Source organism: Saccoglossus kowalevskii, chromosome 4 (genome assembly GCF_978046115.1).
Source record: "Saccoglossus kowalevskii chromosome 4, keSacKowa6.1, whole genome shotgun sequence".
In the NCBI taxonomy this organism is placed as follows: Eukaryota; Metazoa; Hemichordata; class Enteropneusta; family Harrimaniidae; genus Saccoglossus; species Saccoglossus kowalevskii.
In genome coordinates this window covers 21,192,655-21,212,964 of record NC_140644.1, presented here as the reverse complement: position 1 = coordinate 21,212,964, position 20,310 = coordinate 21,192,655, and the positions used below count along the sequence as shown (strand labels likewise).

Here is a 20,310-nt window from a genome sequence, read left to right as displayed (position 1 = left end):
TGACTGATTTTTTCAAAGTTGATAGTGTCGAGTAACACTGGACTTCAAATGCACGCTGATGTGTTTGTCGTTTGATTAACATTTGGCTGGCTGGCGGACATTTTTGTCTCTAACAGTATTTAAACATGTTACCATTATATTGTTCCTGTACTGTTTTGGTTTGGATTTATTTCGTTTGTGTCGCGTTGTAAGTTTTTGAATATTTGTCTAAAAAAATTTACCGACGCAAATTTGTTATTTAATTAATTAAACTTTCATGTATGTGTTTGTCTCAACAGTGGTCGCATATACATACCATTCCACGGAGATATCCAAGTGCATTAAGAGTCAACTCTGAGTAATGGCTAATAGTGAAAGCCTCGACTATAAATTCGCGGCTAGTACATCGATGCATGGAGTTGCCAGGGTCGCGGACAACAGTCGATTTAGTGTACGAATAATTTGGATTATGATTGTGTTGGCGTGTTTTGGAGTTTGCATCTGGCAAATATCGTTGAGAATAATCGCGTATACGGAGTACAACACCAATACAGAAATTTCAATCAATTATCCAGGGCGAGTGGAGTTCCCAGCAGTCACATTTTGCAATTTTAATAGGTACGTACGTATATGACTGTATACATCGTGTGTGGTGTTCGAGCTAATATTTCAGATAGGAGTCTGGACTGACAAAGAGATATACAGATAACAAATATGTGTTTCCTAAACCAGATTTCCCCACAAAAAGTAATACAGCAATGTCAAACAACATACATTCAACTATATACCCAAATTTGGTCAACTTCGTGTCATATCAAGCTTATATTCACAATGTATTTTCTATTACTGTACTGTGACAAACGAGGTCATCATTCTCATGTTTATCCAAATCATAATATAATATTAAAACTGCAAGAAGCATTACGGGATGCAAACAAGTTATAAATGCTAGAGGTGGTTTGTAGAATTGTCCTAAATTGTCAATACTAGTATTAAAATACACTATATACTATACACAGATATAACTATTATTATTACAAACTGTTATTTTGTAGTAACCTGAATATCACAGATATTTACCCACAAATGGCAGATGAATACTAAAATGTATGATTTAGATGTTGTCAGTGAATGCCTCAAACGTGCCACAGATAATCTTTCCAAAGGTCATCTCAACCAATTGTTTATTCCAATGTTTGTTATTTATTCCGCCAATGAAACAAACGTTTATTGCGACCAGAACGCAACGTTCTAGACCAGCGTGTGCTTTCCCCTTTGACAATGAATGGTGCATTATATGCTGCAGTGGCGATGGCGCAGGGGGAGTAGGCAGAGGGGTCGTTCCCTCGACAAAACTGTTAGGGTGTCGCCCCTCCAAAATCAAGCTGAAACCCTTTGTGTCAGCGAAATTTGCCCTTTGCAAAAATGCAGAAAATAGCGTTTCAAAGAGTCTAGATCCCCCCCCCCCTGGATCCCCTAGTAAGGTCGGGCCTTCGGCACGAATTGGTGAGCAGACCCCCCCCCTTGCAAAATTGTGTTCCGCCACCCCTGTGCTGCAAACTACAAAATATGTATGCAACTAATCAATAAATTATAAAAAGTCCATTTTCCATCTGTACTACAGACTACAGACTGTACTATTTTTTATTGCATTAACGGTTACTTTTCCTATTTTCTGCAGATATACTCAATCACTTCTTGACCAATATGTGAATGATAGCTGGGCCCTTTCTCTATATCTCCAATTAGCCAATAGTAAACTTCTTAACGCCCATATTTCATTCCTGGAACATTACGGAATCACCTTGGAGAAACTACAAAGTGAGTTGGATCGTTATTTCCCCAATGGACTAGATGTAGAGGACGTTACCAGAACCACAGGCTGGCAGCTTAATATTATAGAATGTTTGTGGAATGGACATCGATGTGATGAGAAGGTTTGACCTTCAATCAGTATTTTTAGCATAGGTGTAGTTTTCGGTAGAAACGTCTCTATATTTTAAAATATTTTTAAAAAAAATATAGCAAGTATGATTGAAAAACAACAACTCATTTTAAAACTCATATTACATATGATATGATATATATATAATAATGTCTTCAATCGGTTACCACAGTAACGGCAGAATAAAAAAAAATCCAGGGTTTGTTTAAGGCAATGGCAGGGAATACATTTAATAGTTTCCAATCAAGATATTCTCGATAAATAATATATAGCCATGGCTGCAATGCATATATGCTAAGAGAGCTGGATATACGTGTAAAATTTACGCACTGAATCAAATCGTACAGAAGATTAATGTTTTTTTGTTTTGTTTCATACTATAACAACACCGAATTATTGTATGTTTTTATATGTGTTTGTTATTGACAGAATTTTATCCATACTTTCACACAATTCGGAAACTGTTTTACGTTCAATGGGGGAGATGAATATTTAGAACAAAGAATTCCTGGTAATGCCCATGGTTTAAAATTAGCACTGCATATACAACAGGTTAGTCTGGCAACTTTAAACATAACGTTGTGCTTATCTGATAAACATGACCATTTCACGAAATTCCTTCGTCTCATTCAAACCCATATACATGATATGCACTCTATTAGAATTCTCATTCCAAGATGATTAATTTGATTCTATGCTTATGGTCTATGAATATAATTGAGTTTTTATATTAAAATTCTGCCTTCATTGAAGATTTGTCATGAAATTAATAATCGTACAAGTACTTTATATACCATGCCATACACATTACAATATACTCTGTATATCACTGTGACATCATGCACTTTGTTTGACCTACATAATCCATCTGAGGACTGTTTCAGGACGAATATTCAGAGAGTATGTTTGGAAATGTTGAAGCTGGCGTCAAATTTATGGTGCATCCAAAAGGCGAGCCTCCAGCCATGGAATCACAGGGATATGCATTACAGCCAGGAACCCGAACATTCGCAGATATAAAACAAGTCAGGGTGAGTGTATTTAGTTCTTGAGATTTGCTGCACTTTGAATGGAACTTGAAGAAAATATGCGGTAGTTACTGACTGGCAAAACACACATTTCTGGAAAATCAATACTATTAACTAGTAACTCTCTCCCAAATTCAATATTATGCAACAAATCTCCAAATCCAGTCGCCAATGTATTGTATGTGACAATATATTAATTGGTTCCTATGTACTATGTTGTATCTACTGTCTTTAAGAATATATTTACTGGTTACTATGTACTATGTTGTATCTACTGTCTGTCACAATATATTCACTGGTTACTATGTACTATGTTGTATCTACTGTCTGTGACAATATATTCACTGGTTTCTATGTACTATGTTGTATCTACTGTCTGTCACAATATATTCACTGGTTACTATGTACTATGTTGTATCTACTGTCTGTGACAATATATTCACTGGTTTCTATGTACTATGTTGTATCTACTATCTGTAACAATATATTCACTGGTTACTATGTACTATGTTGTATCTACTGTCTGTGACAATATATTCACCGGTTCCTATGTACTATGTTGTATCTACTGTATGTGACAATATATTCACTGGTTCCTATGTACCATGTTGTATATATTATCTGTAACAATATATTCACTGGTTACTATGTACTATGTTGTATCTACTGTCTGTGACAATATATTCACTGGTTCCTATGTACTATGTTGTATCTACTGTCTATGACAATATATTAATTGGTTCCTATGTACTATGTTGTATCTACTGTCTGTCACAATATATTTACTGGTTACTATGTATTATGTTGTAACTACTGTCTGTAACAATATATTCACTGGTTCCTATGTACTATGTTGTATCTACTGTCTGTAACAATATATTCACTGGTTCCTATGTACTATGTTGTATCTACTGTCTGTAACAATATATTCACTGGTTTCTATGTACTAGGTTGTATCTACTGTCTGTCACAATATATTCACTGGTTTCTATGTACTATGTTGTATCTACTGTCTGTCACAATATATTCACTGGTTCCTATGTATTATGTTGTATCTACTGTCTGTAACAATATATTCACTGGTTCCTATGTACTATGTTGTATCTACTGTCTGTAACAATATATTCACTGGTTTCTATGTACTATGTTGTATCTACTGTCTGTAACAATATATTCACTGGTTACTATGTACTATGTTGTATCTACTGTCTGTGACAATATATTCACTGGTTCATATGTACTATGTTGTATCTACTGTCTGTTACAATATATTCACTGGTTTCTATGTACCATGTTGTATCTACTGTCTGTCACAATATATTCACTGGTTCCTATGTACTATGTTGTATCTACTGTCTATGACAATATATTCACTGGTTTCTATGTACCATGTTGTATCTACTGTCTGTCACAATATATTCACTGGTTCCTATGTACTATGTTGTATCTATTGTCTGTTACAATATATTCACTGGTTCCTATGTACTATGTTGTATCTACTGTCTGTAACAATATATTCACTGGTTTCTATGTACTAGGTTGTATCTACTGTCTGTCACAATATATTCACTGGTTTATATGTACTATGTTGTATCTACTGTCTGTCACAATATATTCACTGGTTCCTATGTATTATGTTGTATCTACTGTATGTAACAATATATTCACTGGTTCCTATGTACTATGTTGTATCTACTGTCTGTAACAATATATTCACTGGTTTCTATGTACTATGTTGTATCTACTGTCTGTAACAATATATTCACTGGTTACTATGTACTATGTTGTATCTACTGTCTGTGACAATATATTCACTGCTTCCTATGTACTATGTTGTATCTACTGTCTGTTACAATATATTCACTGGTTTCTATGTACCATGTTGTATCTACTGTCTGTCACAATATATTCACTGGTTCCTATGTACTATGTTGTATCTACTGTCTATGACAATATATTCACTGGTTTCTATGTACCATGTTGTATCTACTGTCTGTCACAATATATTCACTGGTTCCTATGTACTATGTTGTATCTATTGTCTGTTACAATATATTCACTGGTTCCTATGTATTATGTTGTATCTACTGTCTGTAACAAAATATTTACTGGTTCATATGTACTAGGTTGTATCTACTGTCTGTGACAATATATTCACTGGTTCCTATGTACTAGGTTGTATCTACTGTCTGTCACAATATATTCACTGGTTCCTATGTACTATGTTGTATCTACTGTCTGTAACAATATATTCACTGGTTTCTATGTACTAGGTTGTATCTACTGTCTGTCACAATATATTCACTGGTTCCTATGTACTATGTTGTATCTACTGTCTGTAACAATATATTTACTGGTTCATATGTACTATGTTGTATCTACTGTATGTGACAATATATTCACTGGTTCCTATGTACTATGTTGTATCTACTGTCTGTCACAATGTATTCACTGGTTTCTATGTACTAGGTTGTATCTACTGTCTGTCACAATATATTCACTGGTTCCTATGTACTATGTTGTATCTACTGTCTGTAACAATATATTCACTGGTTCCTATGTACTATGTTGTATCTACTGTCTGTCACAATATATTCACTGGTTCCTATGTACTATGTTGTATCTACTGTCTGTCACAATATATTCACTGATTACTATGTACTATGTTGTATCTACTGTCTGTCACAATATATTCACTGGTTCCTATGTACTATGTTGTATCTACTGTCTGTCACAATATATTCACTGGTTCGTATGTACTATGTTGTATCTACTGTCTGTAACAATATATTCACTGGTTCCTATGTACTATGTTGTATCTACTGTCTGTAACAAAATATTTACTGGTTATTATGTACTATGTTATATCTACTGTATGTGACAATATATTCACTGGTTCCTATGTACTATGTTGTATTTACTGTCTGCAACAATATATTCACTGGTTCCTATGTACTATGTTGTATCTACTGTCTGTGACAATATATTCACTGGTTTCTATGTACTAGGTTGTATCTACTGTCTGTCACAATATATTCACTGGTTCCTATGTACTATGTTGTATCTACTGTCTGTAACAATATATTCAATGGTTTCTATGCACTATGTTGTATCTACTGTCTGTCACAATATATTCACTGGATCCTATGTACTATGTTGTATCTACTGTTTGTAACAATATATTCACTGGTTCCTATGTACTATGATGTATCTACTGTCTGAAACAATATATTCACTGGTACTATGTACTATGTTGTATCTACTGTCTGTGACAATATATTCACTGGTTCCTATGTACTATGTTGTATCTACTGTCTATGACAATATATTCACTGGTTCCTATGTACAATGTTGTATCTACTGTCTATAACAATATATTCACTGGTTCCTATGTACTATGTTGTATCTACTGTCTGAAACAATATATTCACTGGTACTATGTACTATGTTGTATCTACTGTCTGTGACAATATATTCACTGGTTCCTATGTACTATGTTGTATCTACTGTCTATGACAATATATTCACTGGTTCCTATGTACAATGTTGTATCTACTGTCTATAACAATATATTCACTGGTTCCTATGTACTATGTTGTATCTACTGTCTGTAACAATATATTCACTGGTTACTATGTACTATGTTGTATCTACTGTCTGTGACAATATATTCAATGGTTCCTATGTACTATGTTGTATCTACTGTCTGTAACAATATATTCACTGGTTCCTATGTACTATGTTGTATCTACTGTCTGTAACAATATATTCACTGGTTACTATGTACTATGTTGTATCTACTGTCTATAACAATATATTCACTGGTTCCTATGTACTATGTTGTATCTACTGTCTGTGACAATATATTCACTGGTTCCTATGTACTATGTTGTATCTACTGTCTATGACAATATATTCACTGGTTCCTATGTACAATGTTGTATCTACTGTCTATAACAATATATTCACTGGTTCCTATGTACTATGTTGTATCTACTGTCTGTAACAATATATTCACTGGTTACTATGTACTATGTTGTATCTACTGTCTGTGACAATATATTCAATGGTTCCTATGTACTATGTTGTATCTACTGTCTGTAACAATATATTCACTGGTTTCTATGTACTATGTTGTATCTACTGTCTGTAACAATATATTCACTGGTTCCTATGTATTATGTTGTATCTACTGTCTATAACAATATATTCACTGGTTCATATGTACTATGTTGTATCTACTGTCTGTGACAATATATTCACTGGTTCCTATGTACTATGTTGTATCTACTGTCTATGACAATATATTCACTGGTTCCTATGTACAATGTTGTATCTACTGTCTATAACAATATATTCACTGGTTCCTATGTACTATGTTGTATCTACTGTCTGTAACAATATATTCACTGGTTACTATGTACTATGTTGTATCTACTGTCTGTGACAATATATTCAATGGTTCCTATGTACTATGTTGTATCTACTGTCTGTAACAATATATTCACTGGTTTCTATGTACTATGTTGTATCTACTGTCTGTAACAATATATTCACTGGTTCCTATGTATTATGTTGTATCTACTGTCTGTAACAATATATTTACTGATTACTATGTACTATGTTGTATCTACTGTCTGTCACAATATATTCACTGGTTTCTATGTATTATGTTATATCTACTGTCTGTAACAATATATTCACTGGTTACTATGTATTATGTTGTATCTACTGTCTGTGAAAATATATTCAATGGTTCCTATGTACTATGTTGTATCTACTGTCTGTAACAATATATTCACTGGTTACTATGTACTATGTTGTATCTACTGTCTGTGAAAATATATTCAATGGTTCCTATGTACTATGTTGTATCTACTGTCTGTAACAATATATTCACTGGTTCCTATGTACTATGTTGTGTCTACTGTCTGTAACAATATATTCACTGGTTCCTATGTATTATGTTGTATCTACTGTCTGTAACAATATATTTACTGGTTCCTATGTACTAGGTTGTATCTACTGTCTGTGACAATATATTCAATGTTTCCTATGTACTATCTTGTATCTACTGTCTGTAACAATATATTCACTGGTTCCTATGTACTATGTTGTATCTACTGTCTGTAACAATATATTCACTGGTTACTATGTACTATGTTGTATCTACTGTCTGTGACAATATATTCAATGGTTCCTATGTACTATGTTGTATCTATTGTCTGTAACAATATATTCACTGGTTCCTATGTACTATGTTGTATCTACTGTCTGTAACAATATATTCACTGGTTCCTATGTATTATGTTGTATCTTCTGTCTGTAACAATATATTTACTGATTACTATGTACTATGTTGTATCTACTGTCTGTCACAATATATTCAATGGTTTCTATGTACTATGTTGTATCTACTGTCTGTAACAATATATTTACTGATTACTATGTACTATGTTGTACCTACTGTCTGTCACAATATATTAACTGCTTCCTATGTACTATGTTCCATGCACAAACAGCACCCAATACCCATGCTCAGTTTGCTACCAGTCGGAAATATATGTGAACACTAAACTCACACCATTAATCCTTTATATTTTTAGTATATTTCCTTAGAGCCACCATGGGGTCAGTGTGATAGAAATGCAGCTGTTGAATATTTCACCTCCTATAGTCTTGCTGGTTGTTTATTGGAGTATTCCAAACGCATCATATACAAAGAGTGTGGATGCCGCCCTCTATATATGCCTGGTGATGAACAGGTCTGCTCTCTGAGCCAGAGTACAACGTGTGTTCAACGTTTAGTTAGTAAGTCATTGACTACAAATACTAATGTATAATCTGTATTAGAAGCTGCGGTTTTTTTACAGCAATGGTACAATGCAACAGAGGGGATGTTGCTTCTATTAGAGCATCTACACATATAAGAAATGGATTGTGAATGAGTTTTCGGCCTCAATTGTTCAAAAAGAATGGATGCCACTTCTTTGAGGGATGCATATTTCTAATACAGATTTTACGGTAGTTGTGACATCGATAAAGTAATGTACATAGTCAATTAACTGATTTTAATTCATGTATTCATCATCGTCTCATCCATTTACAATGTTTGTCTGATTATTCTATTTTGTAGATAATTGGACATCAAAAGTCATTGAAAATCCGTGTGCTGTATCTTGTAATTATTCAACGTATCCTATGTCCCTATCTTATGCAACAATTCCAAATAACAATGTTGCTGAACAAGTGGAAAAGTATCACAGTGTTACATTAGAAGAGATAAAGTAAGACATTTATGAAATGCTATAAGTGTGGGTTTAGATGATTATCATATCATATGGTAATATTGAAATTTGACAATTCTAAAGAGTTTGTATGTAATTTACATACATTAATCAAAGCTATATACACTCCTTTCAGAGACAGTTATGTATTCGTTGATGTCTATTATTCCCAAATACAATACGAACAATATACACAGACAGAAGCGATGACGTCATCTGCACTTCTCAGTAAGTATACAATAATATGACAAATCGCAGATATTTATATCATTTCTATAGTGGTGGCACGCTTTTGTGACAGCAGCACAATTACCTATATGAGGGAAGGCAGTGTCATTCAAAGCGACCAGTGTTTTTGGTTTTGCGGTAGTTCAGTATCTAGAATACAGTAGACTTTTACAAAAAACATAATTTGCATAGATATCGATGATGGCCTTTGTGGTACCTTTTTACGTCATAGAAAGCTTCGTCACTAGAGGGCGCAATTTATGGGAGAGGTGTATTATATTTTACTGCAAATACTAGTATCAAATAAAAAAGTAAAATAAAATAAAATATGAACAATTATTAACATAACCATTATTATTCAAATATCTGAATAGGATATATTTGTAAATCACCCAATTAATATGTTGTAATTCCCTTACCAGCCCTTTCTTAAATTCCAGCATTTATTATTATTATTTGCAGGTGACGTGGGTGGACAGCTTGGACTCTTCATTGGAATTAGTGTTATCACCCTCATTGAAATATTTGAATACATTTCTAAGAAAATAGCAGGTTTATGTTGTAAGGCTAAAAAGGTGAACTCCATTGATGGCGAACTGGACGAGATTCAAAACTAAACGACGATTAGATATACCTAGATTATAATACTGACATGTATGTAGACATTATCTTTTTATTTCGAATATTGTTCATGTTAGAATGAATACCTTTTTTCCAGTTACATGTAAAGTCAATGAGAAATTTATATAAGAAATTACTTATCACTAATTATTTTTTGGTGATTGCGATGTCAAAAATATAGTGCAACTTGTCATACTCATAGTTTTTGAATAACTGGTTACAATTCTAGATACATGATGGTTTAGATGGTTTCTTCAAATTACATTGTTAAATTAGATACTGCACATACAATTTTATCTCTCTATTTTGAATATTGTTCATGTTAGAATGAAGACATTTTTTCCAGTTACATGTAAAGTCAATGGGGAATTTATGTAAAAAAATACTTATCACTAGTTAACTTTTGGTGATTGCAATGTGAAAAATATAGTCCAACTTGCCATACTCATTTTTGAATAACTGGTCACAATTTTAGATACAACATAGCCACCAGTCTGCATAGCCTACAATGGTTTGTGTCAAATATAATCAAAGCAGATATCTAATCATTTGTTGCGTTATCAGAGAGCAAACACAGATAGATAAATAAAAGTCATGACGCTACATCATGAGTGGCTTAAACTGACATGCTAAATTTGGATCCATGTAATATTTGTGCAGATATTGACGTCACCTGATATGTCCATCAAATATGATTGTATATAAATTCAGTTACTAGTAATTATGATAAAATTCATGCAGTATTGTATATCATGTACACGTGGGCCATCAGCTAAAACTATGTCTTGATGGGCATAGTGGTATACATGTATATTATCATTCTATGACCTAACTGCAGCATACTAGCAACAGAAGTGAATCTGTGAGGTTTACAAACATGGCAAAGATAGAAGTTAAACGTTGGCTTAGATGCCAAAGCATTGAATAGAACATGTGTAAAAGCCACCACAAGTGTTAGATAGCGAGGCCATAAATGGTTGTAAAAAATGCACCATTCATAACTTATATAGCATGGCATTTGAGTGGTCAGCATCGTATAGCCATGGCATTCAAGTGGTCAGCATCATATAGCCATGGCATTCAAGTGGTCAGCATCGTATAGCCATGGCATTCAAGTGGTCAGCATCATATAGCCATGGCATTTGAGTGGTCAGCATCGTATAGCCATGGCATTCAAGTGGTCAGCATCGTATAGCCATTGCATTCGAGTGGTCAGCATTGTATAGCCATGGCATTCAAGTGGTCAGAATTGTATAGCCATGGCATTCGAGTGGTCAGCATTGTATAGCCATGGCATTCAAGTGGTCAGCATTGTATAGCCATGGCATTAGAGTGGTCAGCATTGTATAGCCATGGCATTAGAGTGGTCAGCATCGTATAGCCATGCCATTTGAGTGGTAAGCATCGTGTATATGGCATTCGAGTGGTCAGCATCGTATAGCCATGGCATTCGAGTGGTCAGCATCGTATAGCCATGGCATTAGAGTGGTCAGCATCGTATCGTCATGCCATTCGAGTGGTAAGCATCGTGTATATGGCATTCGAGTGGTCAGCATCGTGTATATGGCATTCGAGTGGTCAGCATCGTATAGCCATGGCATTTGAGTGGTCAGCATCGTATAGCCATGGCATTCAAGCGGTCAGCAACTTGTAATACTTAGTAGTCAGATTTATTTAGACTAGTTATAATGCCGACTATTATTACACTATGAATTTACTTCTGAATCAAAGTTTGGGTTGTGCCTTTCATATTGTCATAGTAAACTGTGAATATATTATTCATATACGATTACTGACAAGTCATGCACTGCCATGCCTGTAAAGTTTTCAAATTAAGAAAAAATGTAATGGTTTATCCTCGATTATAAAAACAATTGTTTTGTGTTTGAACCAGACTTTGATGATGGGACTTGCTACCTCCATGTATTAATTATAACCCTACGCTATGTGTATCAGAAGAATGAATTCACCAATAATCTCATAGACTTATCATTGAACTGAACCAATTTATCCACGTACTTGTATCAAAAAAAACACTCTGTATCATCAATATTCTGCAAATGTACATACATGTATGTATGTATGTATGTATGTGGAGCCACACTGAAACACCAGTACAATTGACACCAAAGAAAGCTTCGAAAGAACTTTTTTGTGATGTAAACGTATTAAAGACAGAGCGGATGCAGGATGTGTAGTTAGAAGACAGTCACATATAGTCTGGGTAAACTCAATGACCCAATTATACATTTGTTGGTGTAAACAAAATGATGAGACAAACATATGAGTTTGTTTTTTATTTTGAATTTCCAAACAAAAATAAATTATACACATTTATGCTTTTTCTGTTACGTACCGTAATCTTCATTATCATAAATTCAATGAACTAACGATGTATTTTAATAATGAAAAAAAATAATGTGGAAGGCACTTTGGCATTTCATTTTGTTCGTCATGTAATTGAGAAATGCATCGCATGACGATTTAATGTTCAATTTACTGTTAATGTCATTAATGTCACTAAGTGTACATCATAGTTGCATTTCTAGTTATACTAACTCAAAACGAGTTGATAATGATACATAGTCTATAGTCAGTTAGACAACATCCACTTTTATCTACTCGTCTGAGGAAAAATCCAAAGAAATGGCCATCTATTATATAAACTATTAATTCATATTCATGAATAATAATAATTAATATTCATGACTATTCATCTATGTGTTTTAATACAAAAAAATTACATAGTTGTGGTTTCTTCAAATGACATTGTTAAATTAGATACTGCACATACAATTTTATCTATTTTGAATATTGTTCATGTTAGAATGAATACCAGTTACATGTAAAGTCAAAGGGGAATTTATGTAAGAAAATACTTATCACTATTTTTCTGTGATTGTGAAAAAATGACATGCATGAGTATTGTGCAACTTGCCATAAAATATATCAACTCATAGTTTTTGGATAACTGATGACAAAGTAACTTTAGAAACAAAACCAACAGTCTGCCAACAGTCTGCATAGCCTACAATGGTTTGTATTTTTGTCAAATATAATCAAAGCAGATATCTAATCAATTATTGAATTATCAGAGAGCAAACACAGATAAATAAATGAAAGCCATGACACTACTTCATGAGTGGTTCAAACTAACATGCTAAATTTGGATTCAATTGGAAAACTAATAAAGAGTGCATCAGGGGAGAATTTATTCAATATTATTTTTGCACATTTTTAGCCACATGAGAATTCACATAAATATTGCTATACAAATGTTATCCTAGGGTATGTCACATAATGGAATACAAAATGCAATAAATGGTGTTGTAATGTCATATGCTAATATTTATTGTCAATTGATTCCAGACTTGAGTGTACGTATCTTAATAGTATGAAATATGAAGACTGTTTTACATTCAATTTATTCTGAACCTCTCCTCAATACAGATCTTATCATTAATTTAGGCATAGACCACATTTAGAACAAGAATTGCAAAATCTGCCTGTTGCAGAAGAGCACCGTGGTCATGGAACGATTAAACTAACAAATATCACACCATAGCATGGAAGCCTGCAATTACTTTATGCTTAGTGGTGATAACAAAACAAGGTTTATGTTTGAAATTAGCCTATACATGTACCGGTAGTACAATATTGTTAATTTGATTATGTTTGAATTTGCTAGTGTGAAGAATGTATGCTTCATAGAAATTTCATTAAAATTGCAATCTATATTTCGAGTAAGTTTGAAAATGAGAACTAGTGTTGGTGGAAATTACAGATTTTTTTTAATTATTTTTATAGTTCCGCACAAAATAATGGCAATATTGAATATAATTTGTTAAATAATGATAGTTTAAAAAACAATCATTAGCATCGTTCAAAATATTTTGATAAGAAAAAAACCTTGCACAAACATAGGATGTTCTACCATGATGTGTGTGAGTAAGACTGATTAGTAAGACTGATCAAAAAAACTTTCAATTGAAATTTATCATCTTTGTATTGCTATTTAAACATCTTTTTTAAATAGTCAAATTTATATAAAATTAATCCTTCTTAAAATAATATATTTCATATATCTTAATTAAAGAGAGACTGCACTGAATTGAGGAAATTATCATTGAACTCCTGTTCTGAAAACCTAACCACAGATTTGCGGGCATTCTTCCTCATCTCCATTCTTTGCTGGGCTGGCATCTTTAGAATGGTTTCCATGGCATTGGCATAAGACTCTTCATCATTTGCAAGGAAACCAGTAGGTTTGTCATTGTAGTTTACCACAATATCCATCTTGGGACCACCCGATTTGTGTGCAAGGATAACCGTACCAGCCGCCATGCACTCAACCACACCTACCGTACATAAAAGAGGATAAGATGTACTAGTATATTATTATACATCTGACACAAAAAACAATAGATTTATCTAAGGTACACACACTGACATGTCAGTACATGATTCAGTGTCACCTTATGACACTACATTATAATTCACTGGCACACTTAATTTTTTGTATATGCTACTATAACCATGACTTTGTGATAATCAATGTTTGTAAACATCTCAAAGCTATTAAGTAACTAATGTGACCTTTTACTACTAAATAATATAATGCCTTCAAGTTTGTTTTTAAAACTTCATATGTACCGATACTTCTTCAAAAAAAATTAAAACCAACACAAATTGCATTGAAATAACTGGCTGTTTTTTGTTGTTAGACTGTAAACTTAACTTTCACTCTCACCTGATGCCTAAATTAGAGTTACACCACGTCACTGTGCATTATAATAAACTGAAATGCACACTGGCATATGTCACCATACATGTATATTATGATTCATTGGTGCACACTGATATGACAATGTAAATTATTATTCACAGGTATAATGCACATACTTGTTATTACATTGTATCATGGGAATCAGAATAATGTATCCTTTGGAATGAAAAAGACTGAAAAAGACTGAAAAGCTAAACACAAAAACATGTATGATATTTCACTTACCAATACCGAAATGTTCATTCCACATAGTGTGGAGACCAATGGTAGCCTCTCCAAGGTATTTTTTCAACTCATCAAATGAAACGTTTAATTTAAATTCAACATTAGATCTGATTTTCAAGTCCTCGCATAGTTGTCTTAATTCATCTACCCTAGCTGCATCTCCCTGATTTCGGCAGCTACCCACCAATATCAGCGTGAGTCTATCCCGCTGTGTTTCCGATGTCGACCGAAGTAGTCTTTGAAACGAAAGCAGCTGTAATCTATGATCTTTTTCAGGTCGAAACTGAGCAACGGACACAATTGTGTGATTAAGTTTTGTGCTGTCATCTTCGAGGGGTAGTCTTAGAAAATCTTCAGTATCGCATGGCGGATACACTATCGATGTTTTCTCTTTAACACTCCACAAGTCCTGAATGTGTCCGTGTGTCCAGGTAGAATTGACCATCACTATGTCAGACCTTGCACCAACCACACCATACACGTACGCGAATATACGATAGTACAAAACTTTCAAGCTCGTCAGTACTGAACTTTGCGAAACAACGTCTTGGTTATTGTATGTCTGTCTGCGTTCTCGGACACGCGAAAGCATGTCAGTACTAATTGTTGGATAGTGAACGTAGCAACCAACTTTACATCCACCCAAATACTTGAACATCGGTAGAGTGAACGCATAACCCATGGAATCAATGTAAATATCGGGTACACATTGCATCAATCCTTCCCATCCCAGCATCAGTGAACCTAAACTCTGGCCAAGCAGTGTGAAATAAGGCCATGTTGTAGCTTCTACCCAATTGCGTCGCTTTAGGAAGATAAACTCAACAGGTTTTTTGACAACTATATTAAATCGCTGTCTCGCTTTCTGGATTATCTCTGGACCTGTTGCATCCTCATCGCCAGTGTAAACAACACATTTTATATTTTTATATCTGCAAGCAAATATATTAATATAAAAACATTAAATTTTATAATTCCAAAAAGAGGCACAAGTAGCATTTTTTTTTTTAATTTTTTTTTAATTATTACCGAACTAGAATAATTTTGGGGGTTCCAAATGAATGATAAGTAAATAAAAAAAAACATTCTGTGCCTATCTACATGTAGATGCTATCATAAACATATTACATGAATATGGATCACAAAATTTGAACAAATTTGTGGAAAAACGCAGCTTGTAAGCCTTTAAAATTAATTTACGGTTGCAAAATTATCATTATTAATTGAAGTGAAGCAATTACAAGTAATACAATGAAGCCACTCGACCAAAAATTTTATTATTGCATAAAAAAAAAGGTAAAAAATTGAAATAGATGTAATAGTGGTCGATGCCCTACTTCTACATGTAAGACTGTTTGTGGAAGTCATGTATATTTATACTATCTAAAAGACATTATTAAATAACTGCATATACACCTTCTAATTAAAGTTTTAAAATATAGACAATAAGACAGTATTTATGCCATCCACAGAAGATGCATATATTTTAAGGTGAATTGTCACACATGAGTGATAGAAAAAGATAATTAAGTAATACTCCAAATGTTAGAATGAATCTTGCATTTCTCCTAATTAACTACTCAGCATATTTCAACATTTAGTAATTATCCATACTCTACACCACATTTACTTAGCAGCTTTTACTACCTGTGCATTGTAACATACATAATTAGCGATAATGTTGTATGCAGCTCAAACTAACTTATCATGGTGAAAAAAACAGACCTTAGATTAACCGATACATGCATGAATATGCAATCCCAAAAACTCCTCGTAAACCCTTTTAAAAATACATGAGATAATTTGTTATCAGCATTATGCAAGGTACTAATACCATACAAGTAAATACAAGTTCACCTACTGCAATATGTCAATGAGTTTAATTTTTTTATTTTGCTACATGCACTAAATACATAATACTGTATTGATCTGAAATTTCGGCAACGGCAAAAGATAGTCTAAGAGTGATGTTTTAGCACCTTTTGATGCTGCAAAAAATAAATAGCGTGAAAAATAACGCAGTGGCAAAAATAATTGGTTTTTCATCTGTGCAAATTAATAGAATATAATTGGCTTTGATCAAGAATATCACACACATAACTATGTTTGTAGAAAGTGAGCAAATCATTAAAAAAACTGGTACTCTTGTTTTCCCCAAAAATTATATAATGCATGTACATTGAATAATTTAGAGGCACACTGGGAGTTGACTAGGGGAATGTTCCAATCTGACGGGAATATGCATTGCTTTAAAAAAACTATTTGTCTTGCTACATGTAATAACATCTTGCGATTTATTGAAATATCGTCACTGGTACGAAATGTTGTGATCTCCAGTCAGGATGTAAAATGATGCATCAAGGGTTTCATAAGTTTCTTTTAGAATGTGAATTACTTTCACAAACATCTAATCCACTAAAATTAAGTTTTAAAAATTAAGTAGTATGTCTGTGGAAGTTATATTAATTAGGAAAAATTATTTTAATTTAACCATGAAGAAGACTTACTTGCTTTGTAAAGCATTAATCGCACACCAAAGTACTCTCTCACCACCGCCTCCCGCATTACAGTATGGATGGAAGAATCCCACAATTTGAGGAATGGAACCATCTGGGTTTGGAGTCTTCAAATGAGGAATCAGCTGCATGGATCTTTGTTTAATCCATTGTCTCATACCAAGGAATAGTAGAACAGTGATTGGTATTAGTATAGCACCAACAACAAGCAGTAGAACCAACATGCTGATCAATAAACTGTAAATATAATAATAATATGCAGACAGTTACAAATTTGGAAAAACCAGAGAATCAGTGGGCCGTTTGTATCAAGGTAATAACAATTACTTGTCCAGAAGACATTATAATTCAGACAGTACACTCTTCTTGATTTATACATGCATTACATGACAAAGTGAAGCAATCAAAAACATAATCATGCATCACATTACACAATGAACCAATAAAAACATGTGCATCATCACATGACTCTGTGAACCAATCAAAAAGTTACACATCATCACATGACTCAGTAAACCAATCCAAAAGACATACATGCATTACTTGACAAAGTGAACCAATCAAAAACATATACGTTCTCAAGATGCATTTCTGGCTTTGAGAGATTTTATAAATAAATTTATTGATTGATATATTTTCATGAAAAATGATACTTTTCAATTATATTTGCACCATGGTATTGAGCCTCATGTTTATATGGGGATTATATACATTTAGACATTTTCGTCTTGATCCATCAACACCCATGTATCAACATTAGTGGGGGCTAGCAAATGTATTGGCAGAAAAACACAATTTTGAACTCAAAATATTTTCTATTCATATTAATGAGGTTCTTCAAGGCCATGTGATGAAAATACATGTACACAAATGTCCAGTAATTTTGTGAAGATACCACTAGCTAGTATAAATGAAGTCTAATCTGCACTGCGGTACTCCCAGGGTGCATCTCACTCTTAGCTGAGAAAGACCAAACTATGTTTATACATACAGGTAGACCATATTTGTGGATGTGATGCCATTGTCTCAGAGAAATTCATTTCCTAATTCTATGTAGATCGAACTTCTTCGAGATAATTGTCAAATCAGGACTTTAATTACACTTTCAAAAACAATATCCTAATCACCATGTACTATTGTACACAACCTCCTTCAGTAGGTTGTTATGAGTTAATAAATTGTTTAAGTACAACTAAAGCAATAGTGACATTATGGTGGCTTTTTTGCGGTATAGTGAATGTAATTTGATGTACTTACGAAGTAAAAATCGATACCCACACAACCAACATGATAATACTAGAGGACATCAGAATAATCACTGTTGAGCAGCTCAGAACATCGCATGGACTGATTGTAAGACGTGTCACTTCTACACCAAGTTCCGTGTCCTAGTTATGACGAGGTCAATCGAAAGATTGCCTCATTTTAACCTTTGACCTTTGAACGTGTGTCGTCGAGGCGAAAGAACTGAGTGATACAATACAGTGTAAATTGTGCCAAATTATTTTTTTATATGAAAACCATTCGAACCCACCAACGTCACTGTTCTGAAGCCTGTAACCCGGCCGTTTATATTTTTGATACAAACGCTATGCTACGCGTGATTGATGTGCTCGCTGTAAAAGCACGCCCTCTATGTCGTACCGACAAAGTATGAGGTATTCCCAAATGTCGGACACAATGACGACAAAGCGTCAAAAAAAATACCGTTCACAGGTAAATTTCTTGATCTGTAGTCGCCCATCAATACAGTTTTTACAAAATACAAATAGTTAATCCATTCTAAATGATTAATAATTTGAATAATAATACAAAATGTACCCATATACGCCCTTTTCACGTCACATAATTACTTCGTCACTGGAATATATTGTCAGACAGTAGATACAACATAGTACATAGGAACCATTGAATATATTGGCACATACAGTAGATACAACATAGTACATAGAAACCAGTGAATATATTGTTACAGACAGTAGATACAACATAGTAGGGGATATATATAGCTGGCAGTGTTTTTTGCCAATGCATTTCCGAATCCACCACAAAACAAAACTGATTGGTTACATTTTTGGCATTTTTCGGACCATAGTTTAAGTTAATCTTCAAGATTATGTATTCGATAGAATATAATATTCTAGTAGATGTGCATTTTTAAGAAGAGCATATTGTACATGAATTATTTGGTACGTCACAAGACGTTCCACGTTGCTACGACGCGCACCACTGTACATGCATTTCTATGGGCTCTGTGCGCGCTGCTGTGGAACGCCGGTCGAGCCGGTGAAAATTCGAGAAAACAACACAAACTCAACTTTGAAGTAATCCCGAACAACCAAATTTATATATGTTACATACGTAAGGCTAATCTTGTTACACTGTTCAGAGGAGTCTCAACAATCATCCCAAAATACCGTTTTCTGCGAGTTTTGGGCCTTTCTTTTCACCGCCTCCGGTTGCCAGGCGGTGAAAATGCCCGGATGTCCGCCCCCGAGGATAGTATTATTTTAGACTGGTCTTTATATGAATGAAAAAAGCTTATAATGGTCTACTCAGGCTGATATAAATTTTATATCAGCATTTTGTGGTGGATTCGGAAATGCATTGGCAAAAAACACTGCCAGCTATATATATCCCCTTGGTATACCAAACACCCACACGGAATATTTGTTTAATTGTATACAAATGTTTT

The 20,310-nt window shown here is 33.8% G+C and overlaps 2 protein-coding genes across 2 annotated transcripts; one reads left to right on the top strand and one right to left on the bottom strand.

Moving 5' to 3' along the window:
- The first annotated feature begins 340 nt into the window (after positions 1-340).
- Positions 341-10,532, top strand: LOC144357895 (bile acid-sensitive ion channel-like). Its single transcript, XM_085497950.1, has 8 exons — positions 341-597; positions 1,661-1,916; positions 2,354-2,476; positions 2,809-2,955; positions 8,559-8,763; positions 9,089-9,239; positions 9,376-9,467; positions 9,930-10,532. Exons 1-8 carry the CDS (start codon positions 341-343, stop codon positions 10,082-10,084), a joined length of 1,386 nt encoding a protein of 461 aa, XP_085354076.1. The 3' UTR covers positions 10,085-10,532.
- Positions 10,533-14,174: 3,642 nt separating this feature from the next.
- On the bottom strand, positions 14,175-18,967 carry LOC100378532 (asparagine-linked glycosylation protein 11-like). Its single transcript, NM_001184864.1, is given in 4 exon segments — positions 14,175-14,446; positions 15,100-16,031; positions 17,607-17,852; positions 18,873-18,967. Coding segments are annotated over 4 exon segments (1,500 nt in total). The 5' UTR covers positions 18,923-18,967.
- Between the last annotated feature and the right edge of the window lie 1,343 nt (positions 18,968-20,310).

What these genes read in the sequence shown, in the direction of transcription:
- LOC144357895 (XM_085497950.1), top strand. Translation starts at nt 341, where the DNA reads ATGGCTAATAGTGAAAGCCTCGACTATAAATTCGCGGCTAGTACATCG. An exon ending in ACATTTTGCAATTTTAATAG is followed by an intron (nt 598 to 1,660) that starts GTACGTACGTAT and finishes TATTTTCTGCAG; the next exon opens with ATATACTCAATCACTTCTTG. An exon ending in GTGTGTTCAACGTTTAGTTA is followed by an intron (nt 8,764 to 9,088) that starts GTAAGTCATTGA and finishes TCTATTTTGTAG; the next exon opens with ATAATTGGACATCAAAAGTC.